Source organism: Scyliorhinus canicula, chromosome 7 (assembly GCF_902713615.1).
Source record: "Scyliorhinus canicula chromosome 7, sScyCan1.1, whole genome shotgun sequence".
NCBI lineage: Eukaryota > Metazoa > Chordata > Chondrichthyes > Carcharhiniformes > Scyliorhinidae > Scyliorhinus > Scyliorhinus canicula.
This window is the reverse complement of record NC_052152.1, coordinates 113,457-141,207: the sequence shown is the minus strand read 5'-3', so window position 1 is coordinate 141,207 and position 27,751 is coordinate 113,457. Positions and strand designations below refer to the sequence as shown.

General features: G+C 47.4%; 1 protein-coding gene across 1 annotated transcript in view; it reads right to left on the bottom strand.

The window, feature by feature from the left end:
- LOC119968698 (ubiquitin-associated and SH3 domain-containing protein A-like) overlaps positions 1-27,751 on the bottom strand; it is a 231,182-nt gene that overhangs the window by 120,947 nt on the left and 82,484 nt on the right. Inside the window, exon 8 of the mRNA XM_038801292.1 lies at positions 21,337-21,445. Coding sequence (XP_038657220.1) covers positions 21,337-21,445 — 109 coding nt within the window. The remainder of the gene's footprint in view (positions 1-21,336; positions 21,446-27,751) is intronic.

The window sequence follows — 27,751 nt, the reverse complement described above, 5'->3', positions numbered from 1 at the left end:
ATTGGGGATAGGAGGGAAATATACAAGAAACTGATGTAGCCTGGGCTGGAGAGCTTCAGCTATGAAGAGAGGCTGGTTAGGCTGGGGGTTGTTTCCTTGGAGTAGAGAAGGCTGAGGGGGGACCTGATTGAGGTGAACAAATTAATGAGGGAGAGAGGTGGGAAGAAACTTTTCCCCTTAGTTGAGGGGTCAATAACCAAGGGACTTAGATTTAAATTAAGGGGCAGGAGGTTTGGAGGGGATTTGAAGAAAAATCTTTTCATCCAGGGGGTGGTGGGAATCTGGAAGTCGCTTCTTGAAAGGGTGGTGGAGGCGGGAACTCTCACAACATTTAAGCATTTAGATGAGCGATTGAAACTCCATAGCAAACCAGGCTATGGATCAGATGCTGGAAAATGGGATTAGAATAGAAAGATGCTTGATGGCTGGCACAGACACAGTGGGCGGAAGGACATCTGTTTCTGTGCTGTAACTCTCGATGACTATGACTCATCCCAGAATTGCAACGTGCATTCTGCCGCTAAGGGGCATAATGAACATAATCTTCATCGCATGGCAACTGCAGGAGAACTAGAGGGAGCACCAGCAACCCTTGTACCATGGCCCCCTTTGACCTCACAAATGGCTTCGACATTGTTAACTGCAAGGGATTATGGAGCATCCTCCTCCTTTTCGGCTGCCCCTAAAAGTTGGTAAACATTCTCCGTCCTCTCCACGATGACAAACAAGCTATGATCCTGACCAACGGATTCACCACAGACCTAATTCACATCTGGACTGGCGTCAAGCAATTCCATGTCATCGCAACAACTCTCTTCTAAATCTTCTTTGCTGCAATGCTCCATCTTGCCCGAAGTAAGCTCCCTGCTGAAGTGGAGCTAAACTACACATCAAACGGGAATCTGTTTAACCTCGGCTACCTGCAGGCCGGGCCCGAGATCATCCCATCCGCTCGACTAATCGATTGACAGTTCCAACGCGCCACAGCAAAATAAACACACTGACCTCCTCAGAAGACAAACACGGGACACAAATGACAGAGCACCCTTCGTCGTCCAGTACTTCCCCGGAGCAGAGAAACAACGACACTTCTTCGCAGTCTTCAACGCGTCATCGATGAAGACGAACATCTTGCCAAGGTCATCTCCACACCCCCAATGTAAACAACCACGTAACTTCAAACAAACCATTCTTTGCAGCAAACTACCCAGCCTTCAGAACAGCGACAACGACAACACAGAATCCTGCCCTGGCAATCTCTGCAAGACGTGCCAGATCATCGACATGGGTACCACCAGTACACGTGAGAACACCACCCACCAGGTGCGCGGTACATATTCATGCGACTCTGCTAACGTTGTCTACCTCATACGCTGCAGGAAAGGATGTCCCGAAGCGTGGTACATTGGTGAGACCATGCAGACGCTGCAACAACGGATGAACGGACATCGCGCGACAATAGCCAGGCAGGAATGTTCCCTTCCAGTCGGGGAACACTTCAGCAGCCAAGGGCATCCAGCCTCTGATCTCCGGGTAAGCGTTCTCCAAGGCGGCCTTCAGGATGCGCGACAACGCAGAATTGCCGAGCAGAAACTTATAGCCAAGTTCCGCACACGTGAGTGCGGCCTCAACCGGGACCTTGGATTCATGTCGCATTACATTCACCTCCCACCATCTGGTCTAGGCTCGCAAAATCCTACCAACTGTCCTGGCTTGAGACAATTCACACCTCTTTAAGATGTGATAATCCCTTTCCAGTTGCTCCATCTGGACCTGTAGGCTTAATTACCTGCAAAGACTTGCATTCAAAGCATTGTCTGGCATCTTTGACTTTGTCTATATATATGTTTCTGGAACCCACCTCTTCATTCACCTGAGGAAGGAGCAGTGCTCCGAAAGGTACTGATTTGAAACAAACCTGTTGGATTTTAACCTGGTGTAAGACTAATTACTGTGCTCACCCCAGTCAAACGCTGGCATCTCCACATCATCCCATCCTCTGTCATTGAACTACAGTATGCAGACGATGCTTGCGAACTCCAAGCCATTGTCAACACATTCACTGAAGCATAAAAGAGCATGTGCCTTACACTAATCATCTGTAAGATGGAAGTCCTCTACCAACAAGCCCCCCGGTTATCAAAATCCACAACAAGGCCTTGGACAAGGTGGGTGACTATCCATACCCTCGGAGCCTACTGTCAACAAGGGCAGATATTGCCAGTGAAAGTTGACACTGCCTTGAGTGTGGCAGCACAGTCTGAGGTTGTCTGGGGAAGAGAGTGTTTGAAAATGAGAGCCTCAGACCAGACGCTAACCTCATGCTCTACAAAGCAATCGTGATTCCCACCATCCTATGACTCGGAAACGTAGACTATATACAGTTGGTGCCTCACAATCCTGGAGAAGTATCACCAGTGCTACCTCCACAAGATCCTGCAAATCCATTAGCAGGACAGACACAGCAACATCAGCGTTCTCGCTCAGGCCAATATCCCAGCATCGAAGCATTAACCACGATCTGCCCAGTGGAGCTGATTGGTCACATTGTCCACATGCCTGACACAAGACTGCCAAAACAAACACTTGATCAAAGTGTCGACACACTAAGCAAGCCCCGGACACCCTTAAAGTCTCCTTGAAAATGTTCAACATGCTCATCAACACCTGAGCCAAGACCCCTAACTGCACAAAGTGGAGGAAAAGCATCCGGGAAGGAGCTGAGCACCTTGAGTTTCATTGCTGAGAGAAAGCTCAGGCCACACATCGACAGAAGGAACCCGTGGCAACCCAGGCACCCTACCCACCGACTCTCCAACCACTGTCTGCCTCACCTGTGACAGAGACTGAAGGTATCAAATTGCATTCCTCAGGCACCTGAAAACTCATTTTTAATGTGGAAGCAAATCATTCTTCACTCTGAAAGACTGCCTAAGGTGAAATAGAAGGGGTTGCATTGAGAGGAGACTCCGCTGGAGTGAGATGTAGACAGAGTGTGTAGTGAATTTGGTCACTTGGGAATTCGGGGTGGAGGGGAACAAAGAGGCTCTTGTTCCACTTTTCATTCAGCGTTCGGTCGTTGGCGAGTTTCCTTCCTTTGTCCAAACTAAGCGAGTACAACTTTCTGTTGGGTTATCTCTGTACATTATTAACTAATTGACTAATTAAATAAAGAAGGTTGGACAGGAATGGCAGGGTTGGTGATGTGCAGCTTGTGGAGTTCACTGAAATCCTGGACAACTAAAACAGCAGAAAGTGTCTGCGGCTGAGGCGGCTGAGGCGGCTGAGGCAGCTGAGGCAGCTGAGGCGGCTGAGGCGGCTGAGGCAGCTGAGGCAGCTGAGGCAGCTGAGGCAGCTTCGAGCCTGAATTGCAGACATTATGGGCATCAGGGAGGGGAAGAATTACCCGGATACTTTGTTCAGGAGGCAGTCACACTCTCCGGTTAGGCAGAAATTTAGAGCTGATTGATGGCCAAGGACAGGAGGATGTCATATGTGTTGTTCCTTATGCCTTAATAAAGCTCGTAGTCTCAAAGTTGGAGAATATGCTTTATTGTGAATTTGTTCTGTCTTCAGAGCTTAACTTACAGCTACCTCAAATGCTGCCTGCTTGTCCTGCTCCCAGTTCTCCCTTCTGTGAAGTGTGTCCTCACTTCCTGTCCCTCTGTATTTATAGCTCTCCCGTGCTCCCTCTAGTGCTTGCTCAGTTGTATTGCATCTACACTGATACACAATCACCACAGTATGTAGATGAGGGAAATGCATTTGATAGTCTACTTGGACTTCAACAAGGTTTTTGATAATGTCCCACATGGGAAACTGATAGCGACAGTAAGAACCCATTGGGATCCACGGAAATTTGGCAAATTGGATCCAGTATCAGGAAGCAGAGGTGGATGGGCGAGGGGTGTTTTTCTGACTGGAAGTCTGTGTCCAGTGTGGTCTTGCAGGGATCAGTGTTGGGGTCCCACAGGGATTGGTGATGGAGCCTTGCTGTTTGTTCTTCATATAAATGATTTAGAACAAAGAACAGTACAGCTCAGGAACAGTACAGCTCAGGAACAGTACATCTCAGGAACAGTTTGACGCTTTTTCCCAGGGCAGAAATGACAATTGCAAGGAGGACAAGTTCAAAGTGAGGGGGATAGGTTCAATGGAGATGTGCGGGGGAGGATTTTTACACAGAGGATGGTGGTGGCCTGGAATGCACGGCCAAGTGAGGTGGTTGAGGCAGATATGTTAGCGATCTTTAAGTCTTATTTGGATAGGCACATGAACAGACGGGGTATAGAAGGATTCAAGTAACAGGGTAGTTGTTAAAGTAACAGGGTAGTTGTTATGGGAGACTTTAACTTTCCTAATATTGACTGGAAAAGATATAGTTCGAGTACATTGGATGGGTCGTTCTTTGTACAATGTGTGCAGGAGGGTTTTCTGACACAATATGTTGACAGGCCAACAAGAGGTGAGGCCACTTTGGATTTGGTTTTGGGTAATGAACCAGGCCAGGTGTTAGATCTGGAGGTAGGTGAGCACTTTGGAGACAATGACCACAATTCGGTGACCTTTACGTTAGTGATGGAAAGGGATGAGTATACCCCGCAGGGCAAGAGTTATAGCTGGGGGGAAGGGCAATTATGATGCCATTAGACATGACTTAGGATGTGTAGGTTGGAGAAGTAGGCTGCAAGGGTTGGGCACACTGGATATGTGGAGCTTGTTCAAGGAACAGCTATTGCGTGTTCTTGATCAGTACGTACCAGTCAGACAGGGAGGAAAGGGTAGAGCGAGGGAACCGTGGTTTACCAAAGAAGTGGAATCTCTTGTTAAGAGGAAAAAGGAGGCCTATGTGAAGATGAGGCGTGAAGTTTCAGTTGGGGCGCTTGATAGTTACAGGGAAGCGAGGAAGGATCTAAAGAGAGAGCTAAGACGAGCAAGGAGGGGACATGAGAAGTCTTTGGCAGGTAGGATCAAGGAAAACCCAAAAGCTTTCTATAGGTATGTCAGGAATAAAAGAATGACTAGGGTAAGAGTAGGGCCAGTCAAGGACAGTGGTGGGAAGTTGTGTGTGGAGGCTGAGGAGATAAGCGAGATACTAAATGAATACTTTTTGTCAGTATTCACTCAGGAAAAAGATAATATTGTGGAGGAGAATGCTGAGACCCAGGCTATTAGAATAGATGGCATTGAGGTGAGTAGGGAAGAAGTGTTGGCAATTCTGGACAAGGTGAAAATAGATAAGTCCCCGGGGCCTGATGGGATTTATCCTAGGATTCTCTGGGAAGCCAGGGAAGAGATTGCTGAGCCTTTGGCTTTGATTTTTAGGTCATCATTGGCTACAGGAATAGTGCCAGAGGACTGGAGGATAGCAAATGTGGTCCCTTTGTTCAAGAAGGGGAGTAGAGATAACCCCGGTAACTATAGGCCGGTAAGCCTAACATCTGTGGTGGGTAAAGTCTTGGAGAGGATTATAAAAGATACGATTTATAATCATCTAGATAGGAATAATATGATTAGGGATAGTCAGCATGGTTTTGTGAAGGGTAGGTCATGCCTCACAAACCTTATCGAGTTCTTTGAGAAGGTGACTGAACAGGTGGACGAGGGTAAAGCAGTTGATGTGGTGTATATGGATTTCAGTAAAGCGTTTGATAAGGTTCCCCACGGTTGGCTATTTCAGAAAATACGGAGGCTGGGGATTGAGGGTGATTTAGAGATGTGGATCAGAAATTGGCTAGTTGAAAGAAGACAGAGAGTGGTGGTTGATGGGAAATGTTCAGAATGGAGTTCAGTTACGAGTGGCGTACCACAAGGATCTGTTCTGGGGCCGTTGCTGTTTGTCATTTTTATAAATGACCTAGAGGAGGGAGCAGAAGGATGGGTGAGTAAATTTGCAGACGACACTAAAGTCGGTGGAGTTGTAGACAGTGTGGAAGGATGTTGCAGGTTACAGAGGGACATAGATAAGCTGCAGAGCTGGGCTGAGAGGTGGCAAATGGAGTTTAATGTGGAGAAGTGTGAGGTGATTCACTTTGGAAAGAATAACAGGAATGCGGAATATTTGGCTAATGGTAAAATTCTTGGTAGTGTGGATGAGCAGAGGGATCTCGGTGTCCATGTACATAGATCCCTGAAAGTTGCCACCCAGGTTGATAGGGTTGTGAAGAAGGCCTATGGTGTGATGGCCTTTATTGGTAGAGGGATTGAGTTCCGGAGCCATGAGGTTATGTTGCAGTTGTACAAAACTCTAGTACGGCCGCATTTGGAGTATTGCGTACAGTTCTGGTCGCCTCATTATAGGAAGGACGTGGAAGCTTTGGAACGGGTGCAGAGGTGATTTACCAGGATGTTGCCTGGTATGGAGGGAAAATCTTATGAGGAAAGACTGATGGACTTGAGGTTGTTTTCGTTAGAGAGAAGAATGCTAAGAGGTGACCTAATAGAGGCATACAAAATGATCAGAGGGTTAGATAGGGTGGACAGCGAGAGCCTTCTCCCGCGGATGGAGGTGGCTATCACGAGGGGACATAGGCTTAAATTGAGGTGTAATAGATATAGGACAGAGGTCAGAGGTGGGTTTTTTACGCAAAGAGTGGTGAGGCCGTGGAATGCCCTACCTGCAACAGTACTGAACTCGCCAACATTGAGGGCATTTAAAAGTTTATTGGATAAGCATATGGATGATAATGGCATAGTGTAGGTTAGATGGCCTTTAGTTTTTTTTCCATGTCGGTGCAACATCAAGGGCCGAAGGGCCTGTACTGCGCTGTATCGTTCTATGTTCTATGTTCTATGATACAGGTGGTTTGTCTAGATAGGACAAGTTATCAGCGAAGGCTTTGAGGGCCAAAGGACCTGTTCCTGTGCTGTATTGTTCTTTGTTCCTGACCCACAGACAACAATCAGTAAGAATAAACAACAACACCTCCTCCACAATAGTCCTCTATACCAGGGCCTCGCAAGTTGCATACTTAGCCCCCTACTCTACTCCCTGTACACACACGACTGTGTGATAACATTTGGCTCCAATTCCACTTACAAGTTTGCTGATGACAAGGCCATAGTGGGTCTGATCGCAAATAACGATGTATCAGAGTACAGGAGGGAGATAGAGAACTTAGTGGAGTGGTGTAACCACAACAATCTCTCCCTCAATGCCAGCAAAATTAAGGAGCTGGTCATCGACTTCAGGAAGCGAAGTATCGTACACAGCCTGTCTGCATCAATGGTGCCAAGGTGGAGATGGTTGACAGCTTCAAATTCCTAGCTGTAAACATCACCAACATTCTGTCCTGGTCCACCCATGTCGACTGTACTACCAAGAAAGCACAACAGCGCCTATACTTCCTCGCAAACTAAAGGAAATTTGGCATGTCCACATTGACTCTTACCAACTTTTACAGATACACCATAGAAAGTATCCTATCTGGCTGCAACTGCTCGGCCCCAGAGAGTTGTGAACATAGCCCAGTCCATCACGCGAACCTGCCTCGCATCCAGTAACTCTGTCTACACCTCCCGCTGCCTCAGGAAAGCGGGCACCATAATCAATGACCCACCCAGATTATTCTCTCTTCCATTTTTTCTATCAGGCAGGAGATACAAAAGTCTGAGAACATGCACTAACAGATTCAAAAACAGTTTCTTGCCCGCTGTTGCCAGACTCCTAAACGATCCTCTTATGGACTGAACTGATCACTCTCGGCATCTTTTCTGCTGTTATTCACACTATACTCTGTATGCTGGGAGCTGGTCTAAAGTCGTGGAGTTGTGGACAGTGCGGAAGGATGTAAACAAGTTGCAGAGGGACATAGATAAGCTGTAGAGCTGGGCTGACAGGTGGCAAATGGAGTTTAATGCAGAAAAGTGTGAGGTAATTCATTTTGGAAGGAATAACAGGAAGACAGAGTACTGGGCTAATGGTAAGATTCTTGGTAGTGTGGATGAGCAGAGAGATCTCGGTGTCCATGTACATAGATCCCTGAAGGTTGCCACCCAGGTTGAGAGGGTTGTTAAGAAGGCGTAGGGTGTGTTAGCTTTTATTGGTAGAGGGATTGAGTTTCGGAGCCATGAGGTCATGTTGCAGTTGTACAAAACTCTGGTGCGGCCGCATTTGGAGTATTGCGTGCAATTCTGGTCACCGCATTATAGGAAGGACGTGGAAGCATTGGAAAGGGTACAGAGGAGATTTACCAGAATGTTGCCTGGTATGGAGGGAAGATCTTATGAGGGAAGGCTGAGGGACTTGAGGCAGTTTTCGTTAGAGAGAAGAAGGTTAATTGAACATTGAAACATTGAGGACATTGAAAAGAGCGCGAGAGGAGAGACAGCCGGGACATTGAAAACAGCGCGAGAGGTAAGACAGCCGGGACATTGAAAACAGCGCGAGAGGTAAGACAGTCGGGACATTGAAAACAGCGCGAGAGGTAAGACAGTCGGGACACTGAAAACAGCGCGAGAGGTAAGACAGCCAGGACATTGAAAAGAGCGCGAGAGGTAAGACAGTCGGGACATTGAAAACAGCGCGAGAGGAGAGACAGCCGGGACATTGAAAACAGCGCGAGAGGTAAGACAGCCGGGACATTGAAAACAGCGCGAGAGGAGAGACAGCCGGGACATTGAAAAGAGCGCGAGAGGAGAGACAGCCGGGACATTGAAAACAGCGCGAGAGGAGAGACAGCCGGGACATTGAAAACAGCGCGAGAGGAGAGACAGCTGGGACATTGAAAAGAGCGCGAGAGGTAAGACAGTCGGGACATTGAAAACAGCGCGAGAGGTAAGACAGCCGGGACATTGAAAACAGCGCGAGAGGAGAGACAGCCAGGACATTGAAAACAGCGCGAGAGGAGAGACAGCTAGGACATTGAAAAGAGCGCGAGAGGAGAGACAGCTGGGACATTGAAAAGAGCGCGAGAGGTAAGACTGCCGGGGGACATTGAAAAGAGCGCGAGAGGAGAGACAGCTGGGACATTGAAAAGAGCGCGAGAGGTAAGACAGCCGGGACATTGAAAACAGCGCGAGAGGAGAGACAGTCGGGACATTGAAAACAGCGCGAGAGGTAAGACAGCCGGGACATTGAAAACAGCGCGAGAGGAGAGACAGCCGGGACATTGAAAACAGCGCGAGAGGTAAGACAGCCAGGACATTGAAAACAGCGCGAGAGGAGAGACAGCTGGGACATTGAAAAGAGCGCGAGAGGAGAGACAGCCGGGACATTGAAAACAGCGCGAGAGGAGAGACAGCCAGGACATTGAAAACAGCGCGAGAGGTAAGACAGTCGGGACATTGAAAACAGCGCGAGAGGTAAGACAGCCGGGACATTGAAAACAGCGCGAGAGGAGAGACAGCTGGGACATTGAAAACAGCGCGAGAGGAGAGACAGCCAGGACATTGAAAACAGCGCGAGAGGAGAGACAGCTGGGACATTGAAAAGAGCGCGAGAGGAGAGACAGCCGGGACATTGAAAACAGCGCGAGAGGAGAGACAGTCGGGACATTGAAAACAGCGCGAGAGGAGACAGCTGGGACATTGAAAACAGCGCGAGAGGTAAGACAGTCGGGACATTGAAAACAGCGCGAGAGGAGAGACAGCCGGGACATTGAAAACAGCGCGAGAGGTAAGACAGCCGGGACATTGAAAACAGCGCGAGAGGAGAGACAGCCGGGACATTGAAAACAGCGCGAGAGGAGAGACAGCCAGGACATTGAAAACAGCGCGAGAGGTAAGACAGTCGGGACATTGAAAAGAGCGCGAGAGGTAAGACAGCCGGGACATTGAAAACAGCGCGAGAGGAGAGACAGCCGGGACATTGAAAACAGCGCGAGAGGAGAGACAGCTGGGACATTGAAAAGAGCGCGAGAGGTAAGACAGTCGGGACATTGAAAACAGCGCGAGAGGTAAGACAGCCGGGACATTGAAAACAGCGCGAGAGGAGAGACAGCCAGGACATTGAAAACAGCGCGAGAGGAGAGACAGCTAGGACATTGAAAAGAGCGCGAGAGGAGAGACAGCTGGGACATTGAAAAGAGCGCGAGAGGTAAGACTGCCGGGGGACATTGAAAAGAGCGCGAGAGGAGAGACAGCTGGGACATTGAAAAGAGCGCGAGAGGTAAGACAGCCGGGACATTGAAAACAGCGCGAGAGGAGAGACAGTCGGGACATTGAAAACAGCGCGAGAGGTAAGACAGCCGGGACATTGAAAACAGCGCGAGAGGAGAGACAGCCGGGACATTGAAAACAGCGCGAGAGGTAAGACAGCCAGGACATTGAAAACAGCGCGAGAGGAGAGACAGCTGGGACATTGAAAAGAGCGCGAGAGGAGAGACAGCCGGGACATTGAAAACAGCGCGAGAGGAGAGACAGCCAGGACATTGAAAACAGCGCGAGAGGTAAGACAGTCGGGACATTGAAAACAGCGCGAGAGGTAAGACAGCCGGGACATTGAAAACAGCGCGAGAGGAGAGACAGCTGGGACATTGAAAACAGCGCGAGAGGAGAAACAGCCAGGACATTGAAAACAGCGCGAGAGGAGAGACAGCTGGGACATTGAAAAGAGCGCGAGAGGAGAGACAGCCGGGACATTGAAAACAGCGCGAGAGGAGAGACAGTCGGGACATTGAAAACAGCGCGAGAGGAGACAGCTGGGACATTGAAAACAGCGCGAGAGGTAAGACAGTCGGGACATTGAAAACAGCGCGAGAGGAGAGACAGCCGGGACATTGAAAACAGCGCGAGAGGTAAGACAGCCGGGACATTGAAAACAGCGCGAGAGGAGAGACAGCCGGGACATTGAAAACAGCGCGAGAGGAGAGACAGCCAGGACATTGAAAACAGCGCGAGAGGTAAGACAGTCGGGACATTGAAAAGAGCGCGAGAGGTAAGACAGCCGGGACATTGAAAACAGCGCGAGAGGTAAGACAGCCGGGACATTGAAAACAGCGCGAGAGGAGAGACAGCCGGGACATTGAAAACAGCGCGAGAGGAGAGACAGCCGGGACATTGAAAACAGCGCGAGAGGTAAGACAGCCAGGACATTGAAAACAGTGCGAGAGGAGAGACAGTCAGGACATTGAAAACAGCGCGAGAGGAGAGACAGCCGGGACATTGAAAACAGCGCGAGAGGAGAGACAGCCGGGACATTGAAAACAGTGCGAGAGGTAAGACAGCCGGGACATTGAAAACAGCGCGAGAGGAGAGACAGCCGGGACATTGAAAAGAGCGCGAGAGGTAAGACTGCCGGGGGACATTGAAAACAGTGCGAGAGGTAAGACAGTCGGGACATTGAAAACAGCGCGAGAGGTAAGACAGCCGGGACATTGAAAACAGCGCGAGAGGAGAGACAGCCGGGACATTGAAACAGCGCGAGAGGAGAGACAGCCGGGACATTGAAAACAGCGCGAGAGGAGAGACAGCCGGGACATTGAAAACAGCGCGAGAGGTAAGACTGCCGGGGGACATTGAAAACAGCGCGAGAGGTAAGACAGCCAGGACATTGAAAACAGCGCGAGAGGTAAGACAGCCAGGACATTGAAAACAGCGCGAGAGGAGAGACAGTCGGGACATTGAAAACAGCGCGAGAGGTAAGACAGCCGGGACATTGAAAACAGCGCGAGAGGAGAGACAGCCGGGACATTGAAAACAGCGCGAGAGGAGAGACAGCCGGGACATTGAAAACAGCGCGAGAGGAGAGACAGCCAGGACATTGAAAACAGCGCGAGAGGTAAGACAGCCGGGAGGAGAGACAGCCGGGACATTGAAAACAGCGCGAGAGGTAAGACAGCCGGGACATTGAAAACAGCGCGAGAGGTAAGACAGCCGGGACATTGAAAACAGCGCGAGAGGAGAGACAGCCAGGACATTGAAAAGAGCGCGAGAGGAGACAGCTGGGACATTGAAAACAGCGCGAGAGGTAAGACAGCCGGGACATTGAAAACAGCGCGAGAGGAGAGACAGCCGGGACATTGAAAACAGCGCGAGAGGAGAGACAGCCGGGACATTGAAAACAGCGCGAGAGGTAAGACAGCCAGGACATTGAAAACAGCGCGAGAGGAGAGACAGCCAGGACATTGAAAAGAGCGCGAGAGGTAAGACAGCCAGGACATTGAAAACAGCGCGAGAGGTAAGACAGCCGGGACATTGAAAACAGCGCGAGAGGTAAGACAGCCGGGACATTGAAAACAGCGCGAGAGGTAAGACAGCCGGGACATTGAAAACAGCGCGAGAGGAGAGACAGCCAGGACATTGAAAAGAGCGCGAGAGGAGACAGCTGGGACATTGAAAACAGCGCGAGAGGTAAGACAGCCGGGACATTGAAAACAGCGCGAGAGGAGAGACAGCCGGGACATTGAAAACAGTGCGAGAGGAGAGACAGCCGGGACATTGAAAACAGCGCGAGAGGAGAGACAGCCGGGACATTGAAAACAGCGCGAGAGGTAAGACAGCCAGGACATTGAAAACAGCGCGAGAGGAGAGACAGCCAGGACATTGAAAAGAGCGGGAGGGGACACATTGAGAGCGGCAGGGTGCCAGTGGGAGCAAAGATAATATAAGGCGGGAACCGGAAGTACGACCCGCGGACTTCTGGGAAGGATTTTCTCCTAGCCAATAAATTGTGGTGGAGAGGATACCCAAGACACTACACGTGTAGTGTCTCCCACCCGCCCTCCTCCTCTAACCTAATAATAAGACCAATTGGGGTGAGCAGGTAAGTGCTATATTATATTATTATTTTTTTATTTGTTTTATATTTGTTTACCAGAACTTGGTTGACATTAAGTGGGATGGCAGGGAAGGTAGTGCAATGTTCCTCCTGCAGGATGTTTGAGGTGAGGGATGCCGTTAGTGTCCCTGCTGATTTTACCTGCAGGAAGTGCAGCCAGCTCCAGCTCCTACAAGACCGAGTTATGGTACTGGAGCTGGAGTTGGATGAACTTCGGATCATTCGGGAGGCAGAGGTGGTCATAGATAGGAGCTTCAGGGAAGTAGTTACACCAAAGACTGGAGATAGATGGGTAACTGTAAGAGGGACTGGGAAGAAGCAGTCAGTGCAGGGACCCCCTGCGGTCGTTCCCCTGAGTAACAAGTATACCGTTTTGGATACTTGTGGGGGGGACGACTTACCAGGGGTAAGCCATGGGGTGCGGGACTCTAGCATGGAGTCTGTCCCTGTTGCTCAGAAGGGAAGGGGGGAGAGGAGCAGAGCATTAGTAATTGGGGACTCAATAGTCAGGGGCACAGATAGGAGATTTTGTGGGAGCGAGAGAGACTCACGTTTGGTATGTTGCCTCCCAGGTGCAAGGGTAAGTGATGTCTCGGATCGTGTTTTTCGGGTCCTTAAGGGGGAGGGGGAGCAGCCCCAAGTCGTAGTCCACATTGGCACTAATGACATAGGTAGGAAAGGAGACAAGGATGTCAGGCAGGCCTTTAGGGAGCTAGGATGGAAGCTCAGAGCGAGAACAAACAGAGTTGTTATCTCTGGGTTGTTGCCCGTGCCACGTGATAGTGAGACGAGGAATAGGGAGAGAGAGCAATTAAACACGTGGCTACAGGGATGGTACAGGCGGGAGGGATTCAGATTTCTGGATAACTGGGGCTCTTTCTGGGGAAGGTGGGACCTCTATAGACAGGATGGTCTACATCTGAACCGAAGGGGCACCAATATCCTGGGGGGGAGATTTGTTAGTACTCTTTGGGGGGGTTTAAACTAATTCAGCAGGGGCATGGGAACCTGGATTGTAGTTTTGGGGTGCGAGAGATTGAGAGTAGAGAGGTCAGGAGCACAGATTTGACTTTGCAGGAGGGCGGCAGTGTTCAGGTAGGTGGTTTGAAGTGTGTCTATTTCAATGCCAGGAGTATACGAAATAAGGTAGGGGAACTGGCAGCATGGGTTGGTACCTGGGACTTCGATGTTGTGGCCATTTCAGAGACATGGATAGAGCAGGGACAGGAATGGTTGTTGCAGGTTCCGGGGTTTAGGTGCTTTAGTAAAGTCAGAGAAGGGGGCAAAAGAGGGGGAGGTGTGGCGCTGCTAGTCAAGGACAGTATTACGGTGGCAGAAAGGGTGCAAGATGGGGACTCTTCTTCCGAGGTAGTATGGGCTGAGGTTAGAAACAGGAAAGGAGAGGTCACCCTGCTGGGAGTTTTCTATAGGCCACCTAATAGTTCTAGAGATGTAGAGGAAAGGATGGCGAAGATGATTCTGGAAAAGAGCGAAAGTAACAGGGTAGTTGTTATGGGAGACTTTAACTTTCCTAATATTGACTGGAAAAGATATAGTTCGAGTACATTGGATGGGTCGTTCTTTGTACAATGTGTGCAGGAGGGTTTTCTGACACAATATGTTGACAGGCCAACAAGAGGTGAGGCCACTTTGGATTTGGTTTTGGGTAATGAACCAGGCCAGGTGTTAGATCTGGAGGTAAGTGAACACTTTGGAGACAGTGACCACAATTCGGTGACCTTTACATTAGTGATGGAAAGGGATAAGTATACCCCGCAGGGCATGAGTTATAGCTGGGGGAAGGGCAATTATGATGCCATTAGACATGACTTAGGATGTGTAGGTTGGAGAAGTAGGCTGCAAGGGTTGGGCACACTGGATATGTGGAGCTTGTTCAAGGAACAGCTATTGCGTGTTCTTGATCAGTACGTACCAGTCAGACAGGGAGGAAAGGGTAGAGCGAGGGAACCGTGGGTTACCAAAGAAGTGGAATCTCTTGTTAAGAGGAAAAAGGAGGCCTATGTGAAGATGAGGCATGAAGTTTCAGTTGGGGCGCTTGATAGTTACAGGGAAGCGAGGAAGGATCTAAAGAGAGAGCTAAGACGAGCAAGGAGGGGACATGAGAAGTCTTTGGCAGGTAGGATCAAGGAAAACCCAAAAGCTTTCTATAGGTATGTCAGGAATAAAAGAATGACTAGGGTAAGAGTAGGGCCAGTCAAGGACAGTGGTGGGAAGTTGTGTGTGGAGGCTGAGGAGATAAGCGAGATACTAAATGAATACTTTTTGTCAGTATTCACTCAGGAAAAAGATAATATTGTGGAGGAGAATGCTGAGACCCAGGCTATTAGAATAGATGGCATTGAGGTGAGTAGGGAAGAAGTGTTGGTAATTCTGGACAAGGTGAAAATAGATAAGTCCCCGGGGCCTGATGGGATTTATCCTAGGATTCTCTGGGAAGCCAGGGAAGAGATTGCTGAGCCTTTGGCTTTGATTTTTAGGTCATCATTGGCTACAGGAATAGTGCCAGAGGACTGGAGGATAGCAAATGTGGTCCCTTTGTTCAAGAAGGGGAGTAGAGATAACCCCGGTAACTATAGGCCGGTGAGCCTAACATCTGTGGTGGGTAAAGTCTTGGAGAGGATTATAAAAGATACGATTTATAATCATCTAGATAGGAATAATATGATTAGGGATAGTCAGCATGGTTTTGTGAAGGGTAGGTCATGCCTCACAAACCTTATCGAGTTCTTTGAGAAGGTGACTGAACAGGTGGACAAGGGTAAAGCAGTTGATGTGGTGTATATGGATTTCAGTAAAGCGTTTGATAAGGTTCCCCACAGTCGGCCATTGCAGAAAATACGGAGGCTGGGGATTGAGGGTGATTTAGAGATGTGGATCAGAAATTGGCTAGTTGAAAGAAGACAGAGAGTGGTGGTTGATGGGAAATGTTCAGAATGGAGTTCAGTTACGAGTGGCGTACCACAAGGATCTGTTCTGGGGCCGTTGCTGTTTGTCATTTTTATAAATGACCTAGAGGAGGGAGCAGAAGGATGGGTAAGTAAATTTGCAGACGACACTAAAGTCGGTGGAGTTCTAGACAGTGCGGAAGGATGTTGCAGGTTACAGAGGGACATAGATAAGCTGCAGAGCTGGGCTGAGAGGTGGCAAATGGAGTTTAATGTGGAGAAGTGTGAGGTGATTCACTTTGGAAAGAATAACAGGAATGCGGAATATTTGGCTAATGGTAAAATTCTTGGTAGTGTGGATGAGCAGAGGGATCTCGGTGTCCATGTACATAGATCCCTGAAAGTTGCCACCCAGGTTGATAGGGTTGTGAAGAAGGCCTATTGTGTGATGGCCTTTATTGGTAGAGGGATTGAGTTCCGGAGCCATGAGGTCATGTTGCAGTTGTACAAAACTCTAGTACGGCCGCATTTGGAGTATTGCGTACAGTTCTGGTCGCCTCATTATAGGAAGGACGTAGAAGCTTTGGAACGGGTGCAGAGGAGATTTACCAGGATGTTGCCTGGTATGGAGGGAAAATCTTATGAGGAAAGACTGATGGACTTGAGGTTGTTTTCGTTAGAGAGAAGAAGGTTAAGAGGTGATTTAATAGAGGCATACAAAATGATCAGAGGGTTAGATAGGGTGGACAGTGAGAGCCTTCTCCCGCGGATGGAGGTGGCTAGCACGAGGGGACATAGCCTTAAATTAAGGGGTAATAGATATAGGACAGAGGTCAGAGGTGGGTTTTTTACGCAAAGAGTGGTGAGGCCGTGGAATGCCCTACCTGCAACAGTAGTGAACTCGCCAACATTGAGGGCATTTAAAAGTTTATTGGATAAGCATATGGATGATAAGGGCATAGTGTAGGTTAGATGGCCTTTAGTTTTTTTCCATGTCGGTGCAACATTGAGGGCCGAAGGGCCTGTACTGCGCTGTATCGTTCTATGTTCTATCGTTCTCCTTTTGGTCTCCTTACTTGAGAAAGGACGTACTGGCGCTGGAGGGTGTGCAGAGGAGATTCACGAGGTTAATCCCAGAGCTGAAGGGGTTGGATTATGAGGAGAGGTTGAGTAGACTGGGACTGTACTCGTTGGAATTTAGAAGGATGAGGGGGGATCTTATAGAAACATTTAAAATTATGAAGGGAATAGATAGGATAGATGCGGGCAGGTTGTTTCCACTGGCGGGTGACAGCAGAACTAGGGGGCATAGCCTCAAAATAAGGGGAAGTAGATTTAGAACTGAGTTTAGGAGGAACTTCTTCACCCAAAGGGTTGTGAATCTATGGAATTCCTTGCCCAGTGAAGCAGTTGAGGCTCCTTCATTACATGTTTTTAAGGTAAAGATAGATAGTTTTTTGAAGAATAAAGGGATTAAGGGTTATGGTGTTCGGGCCGGAAAGTGGAGCTGAGTCCACAAAAGATCAGCCATGATCTCATTGAATGGCGGAGCAGGCTCGAGGGGCCAGATGGCCTTCTCCTGCTCCTAGTTCTTATGTTCTTATGTTCTTATGTTCTATGTTCTATGTTCTATGTTAAGAGGTGACTTAATTGAGGCATACAAGATGATCAGAGGATTAGTTAGGGTGGACAGTGAATGCCTTTTTCCTCGGATGGTGATGTCAAGCATGAGGGGACATAGCTTTAAATTGAGAGGAGATAAATATAGGACAGGTGTCAGAGGTAGGTTCTTTACTCAGAGAGTAGTAAGGGTTTGGAATGCCCTGCCTGCAACAGTTGTGGACTCGCCAACACTAAACGCATTCAAATGGTCATTGGATAGACATATGGACGATAAGGGAATAGTGTAGATGGGCTTTAGAGGGGTTTCACAGGTCGGCGCAACATCGAGGGCCGAAGGGCCTGTACTGCGCTGTAATGTTCTATGTTCTATGGTTTAACTCAGTGGGCTGGACAGCTGGTTTGTGATGCAGAACAAGGCCAGCAGTGTGGGTTCAATTCCCGTATCAGCTGAGAATTCTGAATTCTCCCTCTGTGTATCCGAACAGGCGCTGGAATGTGGCGACTAGGGGCTTTTCACAGTAACTTCATTGCAGTGTTAATGTAAGCCTACTTGTGACAATAAGAAAATTATTATTATTATGCTTCACCCGATGTCCATGTGTTTAAATTGTGTATTTATCATGAGGAAGGAGCAGCGCTCCGAAAGCCAGTGTTTGAAACAAACATGTTGGACTTTAACGTGGTGTTATAAGACTTCTTACTGTGCTCACCCCTGTCCAATGCCGCACCTCCACATTATCCTATGTTGTTCATGTATGGAATGATCTCTCTGGACTGTACGCAGAACAATACTTTTCACTGTACCTTGGTACATGTGACAATAAACAAATCCAAATCCAGTGGTCCAGGTATCCCATGCCACGCGTGGAGGACTTACACATGAAGTTCGCTGAAGGCCATTCTTTCTCAAAGCTGGACATGAGCCATGCATACCTCCAGCTGGAGTTGGACACAACAGCCAGAAAATATGTAATCACTAATACCCACAGGGGGTTGTACGAGTACACAAGGCTCCCATTGGGATATCGCCCGGATGTACAATTTTCCAGCGGGTTGTGGAAAGCATTCTTCAAGGATGGCTGTCTACCTGGACGGTGTGTTGATTATAGGAGCCTCCGAGAAGGAACGCCGAGACAACCTAAAAGATGTCCTCCGCTGATTCTCAGAAGTAAGGGTCCGCCTGAAAAGAGGCAAGTGCGTCTTCCAGGCAAAGAGGTCATATCCCTGGGATACCAGGGCGACAAAGACAGGTTGAACCCGGTAAAAGAGAAGGGCAAAACCATCAAGCAGGACCTAACATCATAGAATATGAACTTGTTTACCCTGAATCCTCAGACTGTGACCCCTGGTTCTGGACACACCCATCATTGGGAACATCTTCCCTGCATCTACTCTGTCCAGTCCTGTTAGAATTTTATAAGTCTCTATGAGATCCCCCTCATTCTTCTGAACTCCAGCGAGAACAATCCTAACCTAGTCAATCTCTCCTCATCTATTTAATCTACTGAAGGAAGTGGCTCGCGAAATAGTGGATGCATTGGTGGTCATCTTCCGGGATTCTGTAGACTCTGGAACAGTCCCTGCAGATTGGAGGGTGGCTAATGTAACTCCGCTATTTAAAAAGGGAGGTCAAGAGAAAGCAGGGAATTATAGACCACTAAGTCTGACGTCGGTGGTGGGGAATATTCAAGAATCCATTATCAAAGATTTGATAGCTGAGCACTTAGAAAACACTGGCAGGATCGGACAGAGCCAGCATGGATTTATAAAGGGGAAATCATGATTGACAAATCTACTGGAATTCTTTGAGGATGTAATTAGTAGAGTTGACGAGGGGGAGCCAGTAGATGTGGTTTATTTGGACTTTCAGAAGGCTTTTGACAAAAGTCTTACATTAGAGATTAGCGTGTAAAATTAAAGCACATGGGATTGGGGTAAGTGTAGTGAGATGGATAGAAAACTGGTTGGCAGACAGGAAACAAAGAGTAGGAATTAATGGGTCTTTTTTGAATTGGCAGCCAGTGAGGTACCGCATGGATCGGTGCTGGGACCCCAGCTATTCACAATATATATTAATTAATTAGATGAGGAAACAAAATCTCATATTTCCAAATTTGCAGATGACACCAAATTGGGTGGGAGGGTGAGCTGTGAGGAGGATGCAGAGATCCTTCAGTGTGATTTGGACAAGTTGAGTGAGTGGGCAAATGAATGGCAGATGCTGTATAATTTGGATAAATGTGAAGTTATCCACTTTGGTAGCAAAAACGAGAAGGCAGATTATTATCTGAATGGACATAAATTCAGAAAGGGAATGTGCAGCGGGACCTGGGCGTCCTTGTGCACCAGTCACCGAAGGCGAGCGCGCAAGTTCAGCAGGCGGTAAAGAAGGCAAATGGTATGTTGGCCTTCATTGTGAGAGGATTCGAATACAGGAGCAAGGATATCTTGCTACCATCTATACAGGCCTGTGATGAGGCCACAGCTGGAATATTGTGTGCAGATTTTGTCTCCTTATTCAGGAAGGATGTTCTTGCTATAGAGGGAGTGCAGTGAAAATTTACCAGACTGACTCCTGAGATGGCAGGACTGACACGTGAGGAGAGATTGAATCGGTTAGGATAGTATTCGCTGGAGTTCAGAAGAATGAGGGGGGATCTCATAGAAACCTTTAAAATTCTAACAGGACTGGACAGAGTTGATGCAGGAAGGGTGTTCCCGATGGTGGGTGTGTCCAGAACCAGGGGGTCACAGTCTGAGGATACGGGGGAGACAGTTTAGGACAGAAATGAGGAGAAATTTCTTCACCCAGAGAGTTATTGATCTATGGAATTTGTTACCACAGAAAGTAGTTGTGCCAAAAGAGAAGCAGTTAGATATCACATTTAGGTGAAGGGGATCAAAGGATATGGAGAGAAAGCAGGATTAGGCTATTGAGTTGGATGATCAGCCATGATAATAATGAATGGCGGAGCAGGCTCGAAGGGCCGAATAGCCTCCTCCTGCTTCTATTTTCTATGTTTCTCAAGTGCAACGAGGGTTGGACAATAAATTACGAGGTTGTCAGCTATGCCCATATCACAAGAATATCTTTTTAAATTATGAGGTACAACATTTAAGATTGTTTTCTCTGACCAGACAATGGACAGGAAAAAAACTGTAAATATAGAAAATTGAAGCAGGAGGAGGCCATTCAGCCCTTTGAGCCTGTTCCACCATTTAGTATGATCATGGCTAATCATCAAGTTCAATACCCTGATCCTGCCTTCCCCCCATATCCCTTCATCCCTTTCATCCCAAGAGTAAATCTAATTTCTTCTTGAAATTACACAATGTTTGGCCTCAACTACTTTCTGTGGTAGTGAATTCCACAGATTCACCACTCTCTGGGTGAAGAAATTCCTCTTCACCTCAGTCCTAAAAGGTTTACCCCTTATCCTCAAACTATGACCCCTAGTTCTGGACTCCCCCACTATCGGGAACATTCTTTCTGAATCTACCCTGTCTAATCCTGTTAGAGTTTTGTAAGTTTCTATGTGATCCCCTTTCATTCTTCAAAACTCCAATGAATATAATCCTCACCAACTTCATCTTTCCTCATATCTCCCCACCATCCCAGGAATCAGTCAGGTAAACCTTCTCTGTCCTCCCTCCATAGCAAGAACATCCTTCCTCAGATAAGGACACCAAACGGCCCACAATGCTCCAGGTGTGGCCTCACCAATGCCCTATACAATTGCAGTGAAGCATCTCTATTCCTATACTCCAATCCTCTCGCTCTGAAGGCCAAAATACCATTTGCCTCTTTACTGCCTGCTGTACCTGCGCACTTACTTTCAGTGTTTGATGCACGAGGACACCGAGGTCTCGTTGAGTATCCACCTCTCAATATACACCCATTCAAATAATAATCTACCTTCCTATTTTTGTGACCGAAGTGGATAACCTCACATTTATCCACATTAAACTGCATCTGCCCACTCACTCAGCCTTTGCAGGAAAAGTAATTTACTGCCACCCTGTCATAAACTTTACTTGAGATTAATAGCAAGTGAGTTACAGAACTTTCATTCTTCACCTGAAACATACCTTCGCTGGTGATGCACTGTGCCAACCAAGACTTGCCAAACACTAGATCGACTCTTTCAGCATGTCGCATGGTTATAACACATCTCCTGGAGGAGGCTGCTTCAACCAACTGCAAGACAGGATAGGTTCAAATTGAAAATTGAAACAAGGACTGCAGAAGGATCAGCACACAAGAACACACAATAATTAACAGCAGAATTTGGTCCTTTGAGCTGGCTCTGCCATTTGATAAGATCATAGCTGGTCTGATTGTGGCTTCACTCTCCTCTCCTGTCTACCCCCATAGCCTGTGTCTCTCTTGTCAATCAAAAATCTGTCCAACTCACCTTTGAATATATTTAATAACCAGCTTTGAATGCTGATTGGAGAGAGAATTCCACAATCCAGGTACATAAACCAGCCCACCCCACCACCTTCCACTCTTTCCCAAACTTACTGCGACAATACAGTGCATATTAATTGAGGGTCAATAAAGCTTATTACAAGACAATTGCCCCTTTAATACACTGTCCACACCAAAAACATGTACAATGTGTGCAGGAGGGTTTCCTGACACAATATGTTGACAGGCCAACAAGAGGCGAGGCTATATTGGATTTGGTTTTGGGTAATGAACCAGGCCAGGTGTTAGATCTGGAGGTAGGTGAGCACTTTGGAGACAGTGACCACAATTCGGTGACCTTTACGTTAGTGATGGAAAGGGATAAGTATACCCCGCAGGGCAAGAGTTATAGCTGGGGGAAGGGCAATTATGATGCCATTAGACATGACTTAGGATGTGTAGGTTGGAGAAGTAGGCTGCAAGGGTTGGGCACACTGGATATGTGGAGCTTGTTCAAGGAACAGCTATTGCATGTTCTTGATAAGTACGTACCAGTCAGGCAGGGAGGAAGGGGTAGAGCGAGGGAACCGTGGTTTACCAAAGAAGTGGAATCTCTTGTTAAGCGGAAGAAGGAGGCCTATGTGAAGATGAGGCGTGAAGTTTCAGTTGGGGCGCTTGATAGTTACAGGGAAGCGAGGAAGGATCTAAAGAGAGAGCTAAGACGAGCAAGGAGAGGACATGAGAAGTCTTTGGCAGGTAGGGTCAAGGAAAACCCAAAAGCTTTCTATAGGTATGTCAGGAATAAAAGAATGACTAGGGTAAGAGTAGGGCCAGTTAAGGACAGTGGTGGGGAGTTGTGTGTGGAGGCTGAGGAGATAAGCGAGATACTAAATGAATACTTTTCATCAGTATTCACTCAGGAAAAAGATAATATTGTGGAGGAGAATGCTGAGACCCAGGCTATTAGAATAGATGGCATTGAGGTGCGTAGGGAAGAAGTGTTGGCAATTCTGGACAAGGTGAAAATAGATAAGTCCCCGGGGCCTGATGGGATTTATCCTAGGATTCTCTGGGAAGCCAGGGAAGAGATTGCTGAGCCTTTGGCTTTGATTTTTATGTCATCATTGGCTACAGGAATAGTGCCAGAGGACTGGAGGATAGCAAATGTGGTCCCTTTGTTCGAGAAGGGGAGTAGAGAAAACCCCGGTAACTATAGGCCTGTGAGCCTAACGTCTGTTGTGGGTAAAGTCTTGGAGAGGATTATAAGAGATACGATTTATAATCATCTAGATAGGAATAATATGATTAGGGATAGTCAGCATGGTTTTGTGAAGGGTAGGTCATGCCTCACAAACCTTATCGAGTTCTTTGAGAAGGTGACTGAACAGGTAGACGAGGGTAGAGCAGTTGATGTGGTGTATATGGATTTCAGTAAAGCGTTTGATAAGGTTCCCCACGGTCGGCCATTGCAGAAAATACAGAGGCTGGGGATTGAGGGTGATTTAGAGATGTGGATCAGAAATTGGCTAGTTGAAAAAAGACAGAGGGTGGTGGTTGATGGCAAATGTTCAGAATGGGGTTCAGTTCCGAGTGGCGTACCACAAGGATCTGTTCTGGGGCCGTTGCTGTTTGTCATTTTTAGAAATTACCTAGAGGAAGGCACAGAAGGTTGGGTGAGTAAATTTGCAGACGACACTAAAGTCGGTGGAGTTGTAGACAGTGTGGAAGGATGTTGCAGGTTACAGAGGGACATAGATAAGCTGCAGAGCTGGGCTGAGAGGTGGCAAATGGAGTTTAATGTAGAGAAGTGTGAGGTGATTCACTTTGGAAAGAATAACAGGAATGCGGACTATTTGGCTAATGGTAAAATTCTTGGTAGTGTGGATGAGCAGAGGGCTCTCGGTGTCCATGTACATAGATCCCTGAAAGTTGCCACCCAGGTTGATAAGGTTGTGAAGAAGGCCTATGGTGTGTTGGCCTTTATTGGTAGAGGGATTGAGTTCCGGAGCCATGAGGTCATGTTGCAGCTGTACAAAACTCTGGTACGGCCGCATTTGGAGTATTGCGTACAGTTCTGGTCGCCTCATTATAGGAAGGACGTGGAAGCTTTGGAACGGGTGCAGAGGAGATTTACCAGAATGTTGCCTGGTATGGAGGGGAAATCTTATGAGGAAAGGCTGATGGACTTGAGGTTGTTTTCGTTAGAGAGAAGAAGGTTAAGAGGTGACTTAATAGAGGCATACAAAATGATCAGAGGGTTAGATAGGGTGGACAGTGAGAGCCTTCTGCCGCGGATGGAGGTGGCTAGCACGAGGGGACATAGCCTTAAATTGAGGGGTAATAGATATAGGACAGAGGTCAGAGGTAGGTTTTTTACGCAAAGAGTGGTGAGGCCGTGGAATGCCCTACCTGCAACAGTAGTGAACTCGCCAACATTGAGGGCATTTAAAAGTTTATTGGATAAGCATATGGATGATAATGGCATAGTGTAGGTTAGATGGCCTTTAGTTTTTGACTTCCCATGTCGGTGCAACATCGTGGGCCGAAGGGCCTGTACTGCGCTGTATCGTTCTATGTTCTATGTTCTATGTTTGGCCCAGGCAATCAGGCAGAAGTGGCCAGTCCAGTTTCTTACATGAATTCTTCAAAGGGCTGGAAGAAAGATGGGTTTTGATCTTCTAGGGGTTTCCCTTTGCCTTCGGACATTTTGTGATTCATGTACCAGGGCACACACGTCCCTCTGAAACATAAAGTTATGCAGTCTTTCGCCATTGGGAGTCTTTTAAGGAAAGGTTGATTACAGTGAAGGACAGACATGTCCCTGTGAAAATGAGGAATAGAAATGGCAAGATTAGGGATCCATGGATGACGGGTGAAATTGTGAGACTAGCTCAGATGAAAAAGGAAGCATACATAAGGTCTAGGCGACTGAAGACAGATGAAGCTTTGGAAGAATATCGGGAATGTAGGACCCAAAAGGGGTCATGAAATATCTTTGGCTAACAGGGTTAAGGAAAATCCCAAAGCATTTTTATTCTTATATAAGGAGCAAGAGGGTAACTAGGAAAGGATTGGCCCACTCAAAGACAAAAGAGGGAATTTATGCGTGGAGTCAGAGGAAATGGGTGAGATTCTTAATGAGTACTTTGCATCGATATTCACCAAGGAGAGGGACAAGACGGATGTTGAGGCTAGGGATGGATGTTTAAATACTCTAGGTCAAGTCGTCATGCGGAAGGGGGAAGTTTTGGGTATTCTAAAAGACATTAAGGTGGACAAGTCCCCAGGACCGGATGGGATCTATCCCAGGTTACTGAGGGAAGTGAGGGTCGAAATAGCTGGGGTCTTAACAGATATCTTTGCAGCATCCTTGAGCACAGGTGAGGTCCCGGAGGACTTGAGAATTGCTAATGTTGTCCCTTTGTTTAAGAAGGGTAGCAGGGATAATCCAGGGAATTATAGACCTGTGAGCTTGATGTCAGTGGTCGGCAAACTGTTGGAGAAGATACTGAGAGATAGGATCTATTCACATTTGGAAGAAAATAGACTTATCAGTGATAGGCAGCATGGTTTTCTGCAGGGAAGGTCATGTCTTACAAACCTAATAGAATTCTTTGAGGAAGTGACAAAGTTAATTGATGAGGGAAGGGCTGTAGATGTCGTATACATGGACTTTAGTAAGGCGTTTGATAAAGTTTCCCATGGCAGGTTGATGGAAAAGTGAAGTCATATGGGGTTCAGGGTGTACTAGCTAGATGGATAAAAAACTGGCTGGGCAACAGGAGACAGAGAGTAGTGGTGGAAGGGTGTGTCTCAAAATGGAGAAGGGTGACTAGTCGTGTTCCACAGTGATCCGTGCTCAGACCACTGTTGTTTGTGATGTACATAAATGATCTGGAGGAAGGTATAGGTGGTCTGATTAGCAAGTTTGCAGATGATACTAAGATTGGTGGAGTTGCAGATAGCGAGGCGGTCTGTCAGAGAATACAGCAAAATATAGATAGATTGGAGAGTTGGGCAGAGAAATGGCAGATGGAGTTCAATCCAGGCAAATACGAGGTGATGCATTTTGGAAGATCTAATTCAAGACCGGACTATACGGTCAATAGAAGAGTCCTGGGGAAAATTGATGTACAGAGAGATCTGGGAGTTCAGGTCCATTGTACCCTGAAGGTGGCTACGCAGGTTGATAGAGTGGTCAAGAAGGTATACAGCATGCTTGCCTTCATCGGACGGGGTATTGAGTACAAGAGTTGGCAGGTCATGTTACAGTTGTATAGGACTTTGGTTAGGCCACATTTGGAATACTGCGTGCAGTTCTGGTTGCCACATTACCAGAAGGATGTGGATGCTTTAGAGAGGGTGCAGAGGAGGTTCACCAGGATGTTGCCTGGTATGGAGGGTGCTAGCTATGAAGAAAGGTTGAGTAGATTAGGATTGTTTTCGTTGGGAAGACGGAGGTTGAGGGGGGACCTGATTGAGGTCTACAAAATTATGAGAGGTATGGACAGGGTGGATAGCAACAAGCTTTTTCCAAGATTGGGGGTGTCAATTACAAGGGGGTCACAATTTCAAGGTGAGAGGGGGAAAGTTTAAGGGAGATGTGCGTAGAAAGTTTTTTACGCAGAGGGTGGTGGGTGCCTGGAACGCTTTGCCAGTGGAGGTGGTAGAGGCGGGCACGATAGCATCATTTAAGATGCATCTAGACAGATATATGAACGGGCGGGGAACAGAGGGAAGTAGACCTTGGAAAATACGGGACAGGTTTAGATAAAGGATCTGGATCGGTGCAGGCTGGGAGGGCCGAAGGGCCTGTTCCTGTGCTGTAATTTTCTTTGTTCTTTGTTTAAATAGTTCACTACTTTTCTATTCTTCTTTCCAAAGTTGACAAGTTCTCATTCTTCCACATTATACTCCATTTTGTAGACCTCAATCAGGTCCCCCCTCAACCTCCGTCTTCCCAACGAAAACAATCCTAACCTACTCAACCTTTCTTTATAGCTAGCACCGTCCATACCAGGCAACATCCTGGTGAACCTCCTCTGCACCCTCTCTAAAGCATCCACATCCTTCTGGTAATGTGGCGACCAGAACTGCACGCAGTATTCCAAATGTGGCCTAACCAAAGTCCTATTTGGTTTACAAGTGCAACAGGTGATTAAGAAGGCAAATGGAATTTTGTCCTTCATTGCTAGAGGGATGGAGTTTAAGACTAGGGAGGTTATGTTGCAATTGTATAAGGTGTTAGTGCGGCCACACCTGGAGTATTGTGTTCAGTTTTGGTCTCCTTACTTGAGAAAGGACGTACTGGCGCTGGAGGGTGTGCAGAGGAGATTCACTAGGTTAATCCCAGAGCTGAAGGGGTTGGATTATGAGGAGAGGTTGAGTAGACTGGGACTGTACTCGTTGGGATTTAGAAGGATGCGGTGGGATCTTATAGAAACATATAAAATTATGAAGGGAATAGATAGGATAGATGCGGGCAGGTTGTTTCCACTGGCGGGTGACAGCAGAACTAGGGGGCATAGCCTCAAAATAAGGGGAAGTAGATTTAGGACTGAGTTTAGGAGGAACTTCTTCACCCAAGGGGTTGTGAATCTATGGAATTCCTTGCCCGGTGAAGCAGTTGAGGCTCCTTCATTACATGTTTTTAAGGTAAAGATAGATAGTTTTTTGAAGAATAAAGGGATTAAGGGTTATGGTGTTCGGGCCGGAAAGTGGAGCTGAGTCCACAAAAGTTCAGCCATGGTCTAATTGAATGGCGGAGCAGGCTCGAGGAGCCAGATGGCCTACTCCTGCTCCTAGTTCTTATGTTCTTCTTATGTTCTTATGTTCTTATCTACCAATTTTAGCCCATTCACACTTAACCTGTCTGGGAAGTGTTCTGCAGTGAGCATTACAGATAAGTAGCCTGGGAACCTGCTGATTGGTAAGTAGAAACTGGTGAGTATCTATTCTACTGTTTGATAGTACAGTAAGAATACAGGTAAGGTCTGTTGTTACAGAGTCAGAATCTGGAGTAGAAGAATGAACTCAAAGGACAAAGAACAAAGAAAAGTACAGCACGGAACAGGCCTTTCGGCCCTCCAAGCC